The following is a 13,655-nucleotide window of genomic DNA, read 5'->3' as shown; positions in this document are numbered from 1 at the left end:
ATTCAGTTTTCATGAGTTCAAAAATTAATATCTGACAACTTTAAAAATTTACTCTTTCATGTCTGAACAATATCATAAACACAAAAAATTGATACTCATCGTTCAGAATTTGACGGAAATTCCAGTTTTATTTGAGCTGCCAATGAAAATGTATGGTATTCCGAATTCCGAAAAAAAAAGATTTTCTTCAAAACCAGAGCATTGCTATTTCCAATGCTGCGAAAAAAAAACAGAACGAAAGAAAATCTTGTCAAAGGATCAAATTAAAATCTATTAAATTCATTTTAAACAAAATTTTAAAAAAAGTTCAGACTCAGTATTTATAAGTTTATCATCAAAAAGATGTGTTCTGATTAGTTATGAAAATTCCAGTTTGATTCGCAACTTTTTTCTTTTTCAAGCAACCGAGCGAGGTACCAAGTAACTGAAATTTATTGACCACATCCTTTTTGTAAGGTTTATATGCTGATAGCAAAATTATTGTCGATATTGATCCACGTGATGCTACGAAAATGAATATAAAGTTGTTTGCAATGGGGTTGTAATAGTTTGTAAAGCAGGAGTACAAAATGTATACGTAAGGAGTGAAGCAGGTCAGGAAGAATGCGCCGCTCTAAAATGATTATTTCAAGTTTGAAGAGAGTTTTTTTGGCTCACCTGTGCATAAAGAGCCAATAAGAACTTTAATTGGAGCTGCATTGTTTGCCGTGACTGCGTTGATTTCTTGATTGATGTTCGGACATTCCAGTCGGTTATTAAAATCAGAGGAATAAATTCCATTAGTTGGAAGGATGTGATAAAGATGAAAGATCCCAGAAAGAGTCGATAATCTGTTGCCCAGATTGAAAGGTTCATGGATCTGAGTTCGACAGGTAGATTTGGAACTTGCTGGAAAGTGCACACTTTAAGATATTGTTAAAACACATCCTATTAATTTTAACACCGCCCGTTATAGTCTGTACCAAAGCAATACGATTGGTAGATTTGAAAAATATGCTCACTTTGAAAGCTAATTCAGTAGCTGTTAACTGATCAGGAGTATTCAAAAACGTCGGAAGCATGAATGTAGCAACGATTCCGTAATTCAAAATAATCATTGGCATTCTAAAATGTCGCCAAACTTTATTTTTCGCAAATAATTGATAGTAACGATTTTCGAAAATCAACATATCTGAGAACAAGACCGCTGAAAAAAAAATTATCAAAGAAAAAACGAAACCAATGTCTTACTGAATAAAAGTGTGAATTCCAAATAGATTTGAAAATCACTTGAAACTCCGAACATAGTTGTTAAAATGCCTAATGGTGCTGCCCCAAGAACTGGGAACACTAGAAATGGCATGGTTAGTGCAGTAACTGATATATCAAACAAAATGGACCAAATATGAGCATTGAAAAGAACCCATTTAACCGATTTCATTGATTGTGGAGTTTTGAATAGAATACAATACAGGCCAAGTATTTGGAGTGGGCAGGCTACAGCTCCCATAGAATGTAGAGTATAAAAAAAGAAATCCGGGCTTTCCATGAATATCATTTTTGAATCTGAAATGGAGAGATATTAATACAACTACTGAATTTTTTTTAATTTTAAAGGTGTTCAAATGTGGAGTTGCGCCAGTGGGAAGTTTGTCTAAATTTAATGAACACAAGTCAAAAAAAATATCTTTCTAATTGTAAATATAACACTGAAAAGTTTCAGTTAAAGTTTTGGCAATAGCTATTTGCTTATTCTTTTAGATTTCCAAAAAATGATGTAATTTTGTGTTTGCCTTTAAAGATGGAGTAGCTACTGATTGAAATCACTCATATGGTGGTAAAATGACACAGTATACTTAAATTCTCAGAAAATTTGGCATTGTGTCAAAACTATAACTTAAATTTTTCAGTGTTTTATTTAGAAAGATATTTTAATTAATAGGTATTGCTGATAACACAAAATTCATCAGATTTGCTTTTTCGTTGTGTTGGAGCTTTTCTTTTTTTTGTTGGTCACATGCCTCCAGCAAGCGGGAACGAAGCGTGACTTTCTTAAAACCAGAAAAAAGTTTGTTTCAAAAAAATGTAAACTTCTAAATTTAAGCCTGACGTATATTTTGCAAGTTAAAAACGTTTAAAATAATTTTAATTTTGGCCTATCACTTCGGAGTTTCATAACTTTGGAGTTTAATGTAAATAAGGAAAGAAGAATTTTATTTCAAAAAAATTAAATTTAGAACGGCTGTTAAAAAATAGTATAGATAAATAAAAACTGAATTATTTGAATTTTGAAAAAAACGTATTAAAAAATCTTCATGAAAATGACTAATTTGTTTTTGGCAAAATATCATAAGACATTCTAATAATTAGTTTCAGGGTGACCATAGCATTGTCTGCATATTCTTGAAATCCATCCAAATAACAAGAATGTTGTAATGCAGTGAAAGAGCTAGTCATCTGAGCATCTATGAAATATAATAGGAACAGTGTTGTTTCTGAAAAATATAGAGCTGTATTACTGTCAACGTGAGTCCCTATTAGCGTTTGATTTTACAAAAACAATTATCTTTGGAAAATTAATCAATGTGGGTAGAGCTGAGAGCTGATTGGTCTAAGTTTCTCATTTTCATTACACCGTATTCCTTTTTTTAAACAATCCTTATGAATGCTAAAAAACTGTCTGTGTTCTTTATCATGAACTCCTGGAAGTCATACAATTTCTAAAACCATGACCTGAATTTCAAAAAACTTCGTCATGAATATCTTCCATTACGTAATATTTCAACTCCTATTTAGAATGCTAAAGATACAACATATCTAAAACTGATCAATATTGAGAAACAATGTTTTGTTTTCATTAACATCTAAAACTTCCTACTCGGTCTACATACATACCAAATAATTTCCGCTCCATGTTTCCCCTAAACAGAATTCACACTCACCAATCATACTCAGTCATTTATCTAGACAAAACTAAACATGCTTTTCATCAAAACTTCGAGCGTTGCTTTTTCTTTTCTGTTTACCCAAACTGTGGGCTATTTAAACTTATTCTTGTTATACTCGATGTTCGTTACAAAAATTGTCTCGAAAAAACAGGATCTTAGCTTAATCTACTTTAGACTGGCAATCGACATGGTTTACTCATTTTGTGGTTAGTCGAAATTTGTAATAAACCCTTACAGTTTCACTTCTGATAAGTTTTCTTAAAAACTCAGGCTGGAAATTTTGATGCAGATTTTAACTCTGCTGAAAACGAATTGTTTTCAGTTCCATAAATATAATTTGAGTTGAGTGTGTCTGGTCCGTAGATTTATTTTTGCACAGCTTCTGTACCTTTGGCAGCACTGTTTTTATATTTACAAGATATAAGTCCAGAAAAGTAAAAACTTCAATAGTCGTAATTGGTTTTTTTTTTAAATATTTTTTGATTTTTTTTTAGCATGCTCCATCCAAGGATATTACATTTGTAGGCAGATAAACGATGAGCTGGTCATCAAAAACCTATCATTTTTCCTCACTTGGCCAACAAACGTATGCATCACCATTCGGCCTATTCTTGTAATCCTCATTAACCAGGACAGAATCTTTGCTACCTGCTTTCCAATATCATACCACATTCATCGCCACAAAATCTCAACAAGTGATGTTTCTTTATTCCTGCTGGCTTGTGCACTTTTCAATCAATACATCCTTTTTGGATACTGTAGAAATGTGATAGATGTTCCATTAGAATGTGATAATTTTAAGTGCACTGTGAACGAGTGTTATTATGGTTTCTGGCTCTCATTTGAACACTATTCATATGTTCTAATTGTGATCTTGTCGGCAACTATAGTTATTCGCCTTTACATGTGTTATTTGAAAGGAACGCAATTGAATGCAGTTTTTGCAAGAGTTAGTTTTTTTTTAAAGAAAGATGGCCACTAAAAACATATTGCAATGTTATTGCTCTGTTTCTGAAAGGTTTCAAATCAGTCTTCTGGATTTTTCTGAAATGTAGGAAAGTATTTTTTCAACATATTAGTTTGTTTTGATGAAGTATGTATATGTACGTTTCAGGCAACTCTCATTGCATTGATTGATTCAATTATAATATTAACCTTCAATGCTCTCCCACCAACGGTGCTCAAACAATTCCCGAATATTAATTTCGATACAGTTGGTCCTGTTTTAACAGCGTTCAAAAATGCTGGTTTTGTCATTGAAGCGTTCATTGTTTTAAAAATTATGTTCAGGGAAACAAATTTGGTCAATACGATAAATAATTGAAATTTTTAAGGCTTTTTTTGTAATTTTTATTTTTGTATTCAAGAACAAAATTTTAAAACAACGAAGGAACACGTACAGCTGAAGAAATATGAATTTGGACCACAGGTCTTTGTGAGCAATGCATAAAACTTATTAGCTCACGGAGCTTAGCATTAACAACTTTTCGATATGGTTTATAGGTCCACAGGAAAATCGATGCGCCCGATACTCCATGACAGGAAAAGCATATGAAGGCGAAATTGTTTGCAGATTGGTTATGATAATTCAAGTAGCAACATATCATTATGTATAAGTAGGGAATAAAACACGTTATGAAGAATGAAACGATCTAAAAAAAGTTTGAGTGTTTTCTATTCGTTTGAACGGCCAAATTTCAAAAATATTGGACATGCTACAAGTTTAAACAACGTGTTAGGCGAGGCAAATACTCATTGACTTCAAAATCATTGACTACCTGTTCTCATTGCCTACACTTGCTCATTGACTACCTGTTCTCATTGCTTACTTGTTGCTCGTTGACTACCTTTTCTCATTGCCTACTCTTTCTCAATGCCTACCCTTTGCTCATTGTCTACTCGTTTTCTTTATTTAGTCAAGAGGAACGTACAAGGACCGTATTCCAAGAATACATCAAAGGTTCATCTACTCAATTTGTTCATTCATTCAAAGGGTATACATATTTACAATCTTTCAATCTGTACACAACATTTCGGGCAACAATTAGTAGTAGTTGAGTCATGTTTTAATTTATATTAATTTTGATAGGACACGCAAAGGCTGGGCAACATTAATTATCCATCAACATTAATAGCAACAATAGCAACAAAAAACAACAATTAAAAGTTTGAAAAAAAAAGTGGCAAAGAACGTAAAATCAATAACAATGAAATTTGGCATAAGAAATTCATTCGGAGTCGGAGTCAATCACTCGTTTTCTGCTTTTGAGCATATAGGAACATGACGCCGTAGTATCAGACATGTCAGACAAGGATGCACTGGAGTTGATGGTGGCTTTCGATCTAAAAATGAAATAACCTTCAAAACTCTCTAAACGGAGTATTTTCAAACTGGCGTATCTCAAAAAATACACATCTGGAAAACAAATGTCCAACTAACAAAATGATCAGAAATATTTTTTCTTTCTAATTCAATAGTTTTTATTTCAATACACTAACTTTTTGTAGAGTTACACGGAGTCAAAGCCATTTTAGCAAAACTCACAAAAAATTTTAAGAAGTCTTTTGTTGTACCCTTTATAACTCAACTTTCATTGAATTTCAAAAGATAAATTTTGTTGAATAGTGAGTGAAAAATATTTTTCCACATTTTACCAGTTTCAAGTTTTCGGATATTTTCATGTTCCGCCAAGTTACATACCGTTTTTCAAAAAAATCCAATTTCGCTCATAAAACTCTTCATATCCAACGTATCGACTTGAAATTTTGAAAAATGATCATTTTTTTGAGGTTTCTACAATGTCCTAAAAAATCTTTCAAAAAGGTTGGCTCATCTCCAAAATCGTCCTCCGCTCTGAAAAACGAAAGTGAACCTTTGCCTTCCGAAAAATTGGCGAAAAAATGAAATTGAGCTTTTTTGGTCGAAAAAAATATTTTTAGAATGCTGAGAACACGTTAAACACGAATTTCATGTTTATTTTGAGATCCGGATGTTCTGAAAATATCTGACATAATTTAAAAAAGCATGGATTTATTTTCATTTTCAACGTGAAGGTCTTGTCTTTAAATTTTGAGATTCTTTTGAAATCTAAAAGCTGCACAAAACTTTCACGTTGAAAATGAAAATGAATCCATGCTTTTTAAAATCTATGTCAGACATTTTCAGAACATCCGAAATAAACATGAAAATCTCAAAATAAACATGAAATTCGTGTTTAACGTGTTATCAGCATTCTGAAAATATTTTTTTCGACCAAAAAAGCTCAATTTCATTTTTTCGCCCATTTTTCGGAAGGCAAAGGTCCACTATCGTTTTTCAGAGCGGAGGACGATTTTGGAGATGAGCCAACATTTTTTAAAGATTTTTTTAGGACATTGTAGAAACCTCAAAAAAATGATCATTTTTCAAAATTTCAAGTCGATACGTTGGATATGAAGAGTTTTATGAGCGAAATTGGATTTTTTTGAAAAACGGTATGTAACTTGGCGGAACATGAAAATATCCGAAAACTTGAAACTGGTAAAATGTGGAAAAATATTTTTCACTCACTATTCAACAAAATTTATCTTCTGAAATTCAATGAAAGTTGAGTTATAAAGGGTACAACAAAAGACTTCTTAAAATTTTTTGTGAGTTTTGCTAAAATGGCTTTGACTCCGTGTAACTCTACAAAAAGTTAGTGTATTGAAATAAAAACTATTGAATTAGAAAGAAAAAATATTTCTGATCATTTTGTTAGTTGGACATTTGTTTTCCAGATGTGTATTTTTTGAGATACGCCAGTTTGAAAATACTCCGTTTAGAGAGTTTTGAAGGTTATTTCATTTTTAGATCGAAAGCCACCATCAACTCCAGTGCATCCTTGTCTGACATGTCTGATACTACGGCGTCATGTTCCTATATGCTCAAAATCAGAAAACGAGTGATTGACTCCGACTCCGAATGAATTTCTTATGCCAAATTTCATTGTTATTGATTTTACGTTCTTTGCCACTTTTTTTTTCAAACTTTTAATTGTTGTTTTTTGTTGCTATTGTTGCTATTAATGTTGCCCAGCCTTTGCGTGTCCTATCAAAATTAATATAAATTAAAACATGACTCAACTACTACTAATTGTTGCCCGAAATGTTGTGTACAGATTGAAAGATTGTAAATATGTATACCCTTTGAATGAATGAACAAATTGAGTAGATGAACCTTTGATGTATTCTTGGAATACGGTCCTTGTACGTTCCTCTTGACTAAATGAAGAAAACGAGTAGACAATGAGCAAAGGGTAGGCATTGAGAAAGAGTAGGCAATGAGAAAAGGTAGTCAACGAGCAACAAGTAAGCAATGAGAACAGGAAGGCAATGAGCACAGGTAGTCAATGAGAAAGAGGTAGGCAAAGAGCAAGGGTAGTCAATGAGCAAGGGTAGGCAATGAAAACAGGTAGTCAATGATTTTGAGTCAATGAGTATTTGCCGTTAGGCGACACCCGGTAGTTGTCGGACCATGCATGTTAATATTTCAGTGGCACATACACATCTATTTTGAGACTATCCCAGAAAATGTCGCAGTTTTAAGTGTAAGTGTACCTGTGTATAATTTGCTAGTAGAAACTTTCTCTGCAGCATCATTGTTTGTTGAGAAAGCATTGATTTCCTTGCAGTCTCCAGAATATTATAACGATTTAGCAGGATTAATGAAAATACTTGTATAGAAAGAAACCCCGCCATAAAAATCAATTCTGCCAAGAACAGGTTATAATCGGTAGCCAGAACATATAGCTCCATACTCTTAATTTCAGATGATAGACTGGGCACTTGCTGAAACACTTCAACTTGATTGCTATGGATGATTTCAATATGTGTCTAAAATTAGGGAAATACTTACTATTAAAAAGCCTTTGGGAAAAACCATCATTGGAGGCTTAAAGATCGCTAAACGGCATATCGCCAATGATGAGACTTCACAAAGTTTCAAAATCAATCTATGTATCTACTTAAAATTTAATTTTTACCTTGTATATGAATTCCTTGCCTTTCATCTGATCAGGCACATTTATCATAATGGGGATCATATAAGTCGAAGTGACCAAAAAATCAAAAGCAATCACTGGCTTGCGAAAATGACGCCATGCCTTTTCTTTCGCGAATAAGTGATAATAACGGTTTTCCACTACCAAAAAATGATTAACCATTACAACTGAAATTCCCAAATTTTGCGAGGATCTTAAAATTTAACCTACTGAAGAAATTAGTAAACACAAAATAGGTTTGAAATGAAGTGGGAACTTCAAACCATTCAGTTAGAATTCCTAATGGAGTTCCAGCCAGTGCTGGGAATATTACAAATGGGATAGTAAAAACTGTCAGCGACAGATCCAGTATTACAGTCCAAATTCGAGCATTCAGTAGGACCCACTTGACCGAATTCATGGCCTTTGGAGTTTCGAACAGAATACAATAGATCGTAAATAATTGGACAGGAAATGAGACAATGCTTATTGCATGAACAGAATGAACAAAAGTATCTGGAGTATCCATTTCGGAAATCTAACGGCTCAATAACTGATCAATATCTGATGCTTGACTTTCACCTACCTGAAGTTGTCAAAAATTAATTCTAGTCAATTTTCACCTGTCAATGGAAAAAAAGTTTTTGGCAGATGTTTCAGTGATTACTAAAACATTTAAAAATGTTTCAAATTGACGAAATGTTGTGTTTTGAAACTGTTTTGCATAATGAATCTTCTCGGTTGGTATGATATGAGCGCCATTAGGGAGGGACATGTTAAACGTTTTTAACTGTGATGTTAAATTGGCCAAATATTATAGTACCAATTTTCAAAACTCAGCTTCGAGGGGGTCTGTTTAACATTTTGTTTTGCGTCCTGCGTTTTTTTTTTTGATTCGATATAAAAATCTTTTTTGTCATTCACCACACATGTTGGAATTTGCTATTACTTTAATTTATTATTAATCCAATTAATCCATGTTTATTATTTGAACAATTAAGAACAATGATTTAAAACAGTGGTGGGCATTGTAGATTTGAAAGAAATTGATGATTGAACCTCCAGGTGTGGTTGGCAATGCAACAAAGTCAGTATTCGATAAAAGATTGCGTTAACAACTTTTGTATAGGGGTTATAAGTCCACAGTAATATCATTGAGCTTGTAATACCATGAAATGAAAATGAGACAATTGTGTAGTTGTTTGCTGACTGGTTGTGATAATTCAAGTAGCAAGATATGACAATGTATAGGTACGGAACAAAACACGTTATGGAAAATACACCAAACTGAAAGGTATGATGATTATTTAAAAAAAATCAAACATAGTTCTTAAAAACCATTGAAAATTTTGTTTTAAAATTCCCGACCTGTGTATAAATTGTTATTAGAAACTTTCTCTGAATCATCATCGTTTGACGAGAAAGGTTACATTTCGTGGATGTCATCTTAAAGTTCCATCGGTTTAACATGGTTAATGAGAACATTTCAAAAATAAGAAAGGCTCCCATGAATACCAATTCAACGACAAAAAGGTTATAATCAGTAGCCAAAACGAACAATTTCATATTTTTGATTTCAGATGATAAAGATGGGACTTTCTGAAAAATTCCTGCAAATTGAATTAAATATAAACAAATATTTTGTAGCTTGATGAGCCAGAGCACAATGAGTAATATTACTACTATGATTGATTGATTTGATTTATTTAACATAACTAATGCAATTTACAAAGTACAATTGAATTTTGAATGTTAAATAAAACGGTAAAACGAGACTAACCCAGAAAGAGTACGTCTCGAGTTTGGGATGGGAAAGGAGAGAGAGAGAGAGGGTAATGAGTTAGATGAGACCAAATAAAGTCAAAGAGAACCAACGGATAAAAAATTAATACCGGGGAATATTTACTAACAAAACCTTCTACAGTAGTAATACTGTAAAAGGTTTTGGTGGTATACATAGGCAATATTTTGTTTAGGCCGCACCCAAGTTCAGCGTAAATTTGATTCAACTTTGAAAAAAAAAGTTGAATTTTGAAAGACTAGAAATTGATTAGCTTCAATAAATACCTGATATACAATTTCTATGCCTTCATCCTGATCCGGTGCACGCAACATAAAAGGTATCATATAAGTTGAAGTGATCAAGAAATTGAAAAAAATTACTGGTACTCGAAAATGACGCCATTCGGTGTCTTCTGCGAATAACTGATAGTACCTGTTTTCCATTATCATCAAATGACTAACCATTACAACTGAAATTTAAATTTTTCAGATTTTTATAACTGTTAGCATTAACTTACTGAAAAACGTTGACATGACGAAATAAATTTGAAATGGAGTTGAAATTCCAAACCACGTCGTTAGAATTCCTAATGGAGTTCCTGCTATTGCTGGAAATATTACAAATGGGATTGTTAAAACTGTAAGTGACAGGTCCAGTATTACAGTCCAAATTCGAGCATTTAACAATGACCATTTGACTGATTTCATGGTTTTTGGGGTTTCAAATAGAATACAATAGATAGAAAATAGTTGAACAGGTAACGAAACAAAAATTATTGCATGAACGTAGTGAACAAAGATATGAGGAGCTTCCATCAAGATATGCAAATGGAATTAAGATCAATATTTGATTCTTACAATTAGTTCCACTGGCATTTTTTGCAATTTTTATTTTTAAAAAAACCTATGGTGTCAGTTTTTACGACCCTGGTAAAAAAGTACTGTCCTCGTTCTGTAGAAGTTTGACAAAAAATTCCGGGTACCAGAAAACGCAGTGTCAGCTTAGGATTAAGAAGGATGAAAAAATGAACACGTCAGCAAACCAAAACATGCAAACCATTGACAGGTGTAATTTTTTGTACTTTTGTTCCTCTTGCATTCCGTGATTTAAATGTACAATTTCCAACTTCCGGAAACAGGATTTTGATCGCAACGATCCATGTATCGATTTCGATATTTGTACTGGAACACCCGCCTGCCTAATCTCACGGCAACCTCCGCGCCTTCAACTACGCCTTCTGCAAAAAATTTAAAAATATTTAGCCCATGATACGCTTCCGGTGTTGAGCAACGCTGACGCGGACTACAACCTACACATTTGAAACCATTTTTTTTTGAGGCAACATGGCCTAGTTCACCTGCGAACTGACAATTTGCAAGTGTATATTATTTTAATTTATGCACGGTTCAAAAATGGCTCAAACTTCAATAAACGAATAATACAATAGTTAAACCAGGGAGCTAATTCCAGTCTCTTCATAAACTTTTTTTTTTTGAATACTTAAAAATGCCGCCAATCAGAGTTTACTGGATTTAATGGAAGTCCAGTTTCTGTAGAAATGTTATAATATTAAGTTACAATAAAAACTTTATTTAATCAAAAGATCTACGGGAACAATAGACGCATTCTCATGGTGCATCTGAATACAAGTTTTCCCATCCTCTCTAATATGAATATAAATAGCTAAAGCATTTCCGTTATTGGATTTGAAAAACCACTTCCGATGCTTAATTTGATCCACTATTTCAATTATTGGTCTTCCGAATTTTTCGTACAACTGCTCAAGTTCAAAGTTATCGCAAATAATGAGATATTTCTTTGTGGCTTCCGATTCGATGAAGGCCTGCAAAACGAGAGTTGAGAACATAATTTTTGGTGCTTCAAACTACCTGTTTTAAAACGTCTAAATCTTCAAATTCAACAGATTCCACAGTAATTTCAACATTTAAAAAGTGACTCAAATGTTTAAAATTTACAATTTTAACACGACAAGTAGATACTAGTTTTTCTGCATTCTTCCATTGATCTAGCTTCACAATATCATTCGTTTTTAGCACTTTATCAGTGGAAATATCATTTCCCAGCTCCACCGTCTTTAGATAATCCGAATCAAAGCAAGACAATATGCTTACAAAATCCGCTTGTGTTCTGGTCTTCAGCTGCAAACTTTTAACTTTAATCCAACAACCTCTTGCCATAAGAGCTCTTGTGAGCTTCTCAACATGATCACATGCTTCGAAGACAGTTTCTGTATAGGAAATTAAACATGTGAAGACTTCTATACACTGTTTTTGATTCTTCAATATCAATCCAAGATCCAAGATAAATCTCTCTAATGGATCAGAAGCACCCCCGTGCAGTACTGTTTCCTTGCTGTACCACCTCGAGAATTGTGAAACTTTTAAGCTCAATAGATCAGGTTGAATTATGATATGAAGTTTTTGAATATTAATTTCAAAGTTCAAAAAATCAACAAACTGTCGCAGCTGTTTGGAAACTTGGCGGAGAACGAATCTTAAATAAAATTTGAATTTCATAGAGACGTGAAAAATTGTTATAGAAAAATAAAAAAAACAACTTACAAAGCTGGTAAAGGTATGCGTTCTAGAATGAGCTTGAATAGTTTTGGATTTGAGAATACGGAATTGAGAGAACCAAACGGAGATTGAAAATGCTGAAATAAATAAGCTCGTTTCTATATTTAGAAATATCTTGAGTCAAGTTTTCAAAAGATTATTTTGTAAACTTACAATCAATGTCTTTTTTGATGGTACACTGGAAAATATAAACATCGGAAGTGTAGAAGTTTCAATGTGCTCAATCAAAAGGTCGTAATCTGAACTTTTAATTTCAAAAGTCCATTGTTGAATTCCTAATTCATTATTCTGATCTTGATCGATCAATGGTTTTCCGAATATTTCATCTATATGTTCATTAGATCTTTGACGATAACTGATAGCTATGTTGAATGGATTTATTGAATTGGAGGTGAAGTGCTGGAAATTGTTATAGCTCATAGTTAGTCAGTGTTGTAGGTAAATCAAAACCATACTTGTTTCAAAAATTTTAAATTGTCTAGCGATATCTTGTCCAGCGTTATTCTTGCTTCCGAAAAGTTGACAAAATCACATATATCAGCAGTTATAAAGAAATCATTCATGATCACTGTGTGAGCTTTTCGCCATTGAGTTAAGCTTGTAAGTCCAGTCACATCAAGCTTTGCTTCTTGAACTGACGTTAACAGAATAATTTTCTTTAGTTGTGATGGGTTCAGGCAAGTCATAAATGAGAGAATAGGTTCCATAATAATATGGGTTGAAAAATATACTTTAATCTCACAGACATTCGGGTTGCACAGCTTTAGAGGTTTTGAAATCTTATTGAAAAACCGAGGATAAAGCAGCGGTCGATTATTATTATCTCTATCAGAGTTTTCTGAGAAATCTGCTCCTTCGAGGAGATCAATTGATATCAAACTTATTGAATTCCGCAATAAGTTTTCCAAATGTCCAGCTGCCAATATCAAAAAGTCTCTATTCGCCACCAACGTTTGTTTCATCCCATTGTCAATCGAACAACCTTTTGGGTGATTTTTGTATGTGAATTTCTTCAGGGAGACATCTTCGCGGTAGTTGAGCCAAATTTCATCTTCGACAACTATTATGAAAACTTCCAAACTTCCAGAAGTTCTTTGCATCTTAAGCCTGAAATGTTCAAATTAATGCTGAATAAACGGAGGAAAAGAGCAAACAAAAATTTCGAAAAAAAAAGAAAAACAAAAGCAAGAAAATTGCAATTGATGGTAAATGAAATTTTAAGCATAGCAATATTTTTTCTCGTTTCTCAGCGTCTCTTGTTTGTGTCTTTTCCGAGTGCCTAGACATGTTTGCATAGCAAACTATTAGTCAGGAAAGGTCAAAGATGATATATAATATTTGTGATAAT

At 33.0% G+C, this 13,655-nt stretch overlaps 5 protein-coding genes across 5 annotated transcripts; 1 reads left to right on the top strand and 4 right to left on the bottom strand.

The window, feature by feature from the left end:
• Positions 1-334: 334 nt before the first annotated feature.
• Positions 335-1,537, bottom strand: srh-264 (Serpentine Receptor, class H; the record flags this gene model as incomplete). Its single annotated transcript, NM_074432.2, has 4 exons — positions 335-613; positions 658-888; positions 1,002-1,186; positions 1,231-1,537. 4 exons carry the CDS (start codon positions 1,535-1,537, stop codon positions 335-337), a joined length of 1,002 nt encoding a protein of 333 aa, NP_506833.2.
• Positions 1,538-2,958: 1,421 nt separating this feature from the next.
• Positions 2,959-4,251, top strand: srbc-63 (Serpentine Receptor, class BC (Class B-like); the record flags this gene model as incomplete). The annotated part of the gene is made up of 3 exons (NM_074431.1): positions 2,959-3,133; positions 3,422-3,876; positions 4,042-4,251. 3 exons carry the CDS (start codon positions 2,959-2,961, stop codon positions 4,249-4,251), a joined length of 840 nt encoding a protein of 279 aa, NP_506832.1.
• A 52-nt stretch (positions 4,252-4,303) lies between these two features.
• On the bottom strand, positions 4,304-8,456 carry srh-257 (Serpentine Receptor, class H; the record flags this gene model as incomplete). Its single annotated transcript, NM_074430.2, has 4 exons — positions 4,304-4,579; positions 7,506-7,736; positions 7,931-8,115; positions 8,159-8,456. 4 exons carry the CDS (start codon positions 8,454-8,456, stop codon positions 4,304-4,306), a joined length of 990 nt encoding a protein of 329 aa, NP_506831.2.
• A 467-nt stretch (positions 8,457-8,923) lies between these two features.
• On the bottom strand, positions 8,924-10,525 carry srh-258 (Serpentine Receptor, class H; the record flags this gene model as incomplete). The annotated part of the gene is made up of 4 exons (NM_074429.2): positions 8,924-9,214; positions 9,296-9,526; positions 9,995-10,179; positions 10,228-10,525. 4 exons carry the CDS (start codon positions 10,523-10,525, stop codon positions 8,924-8,926), a joined length of 1,005 nt encoding a protein of 334 aa, NP_506830.2.
• A 749-nt stretch (positions 10,526-11,274) lies between these two features.
• Positions 11,275-13,420, bottom strand: fbxa-135 (F-box domain-containing protein). The gene is made up of 5 exons (NM_074428.5): positions 12,763-13,420; positions 12,461-12,706; positions 12,293-12,384; positions 11,600-12,224; positions 11,275-11,553 (listed from the first exon to the last, which is right to left on the bottom strand). The coding sequence occupies exons 1-5, from the start codon at positions 13,405-13,407 to the stop codon at positions 11,299-11,301; spliced, it is 1,863 nt and encodes a 620-aa protein (NP_506829.3). The 5' UTR covers positions 13,408-13,420; the 3' UTR covers positions 11,275-11,298.
• Between the last annotated feature and the right edge of the window lie 235 nt (positions 13,421-13,655).

This window comes from Caenorhabditis elegans, chromosome V, assembly GCF_000002985.6.
Source record: "Caenorhabditis elegans chromosome V".
NCBI lineage: Eukaryota > Metazoa > Nematoda > Chromadorea > Rhabditida > Rhabditidae > Caenorhabditis > Caenorhabditis elegans.
Note: the sequence above shows the minus strand (reverse complement) of the source record. Positions and strands in the feature narration are given on the sequence as shown.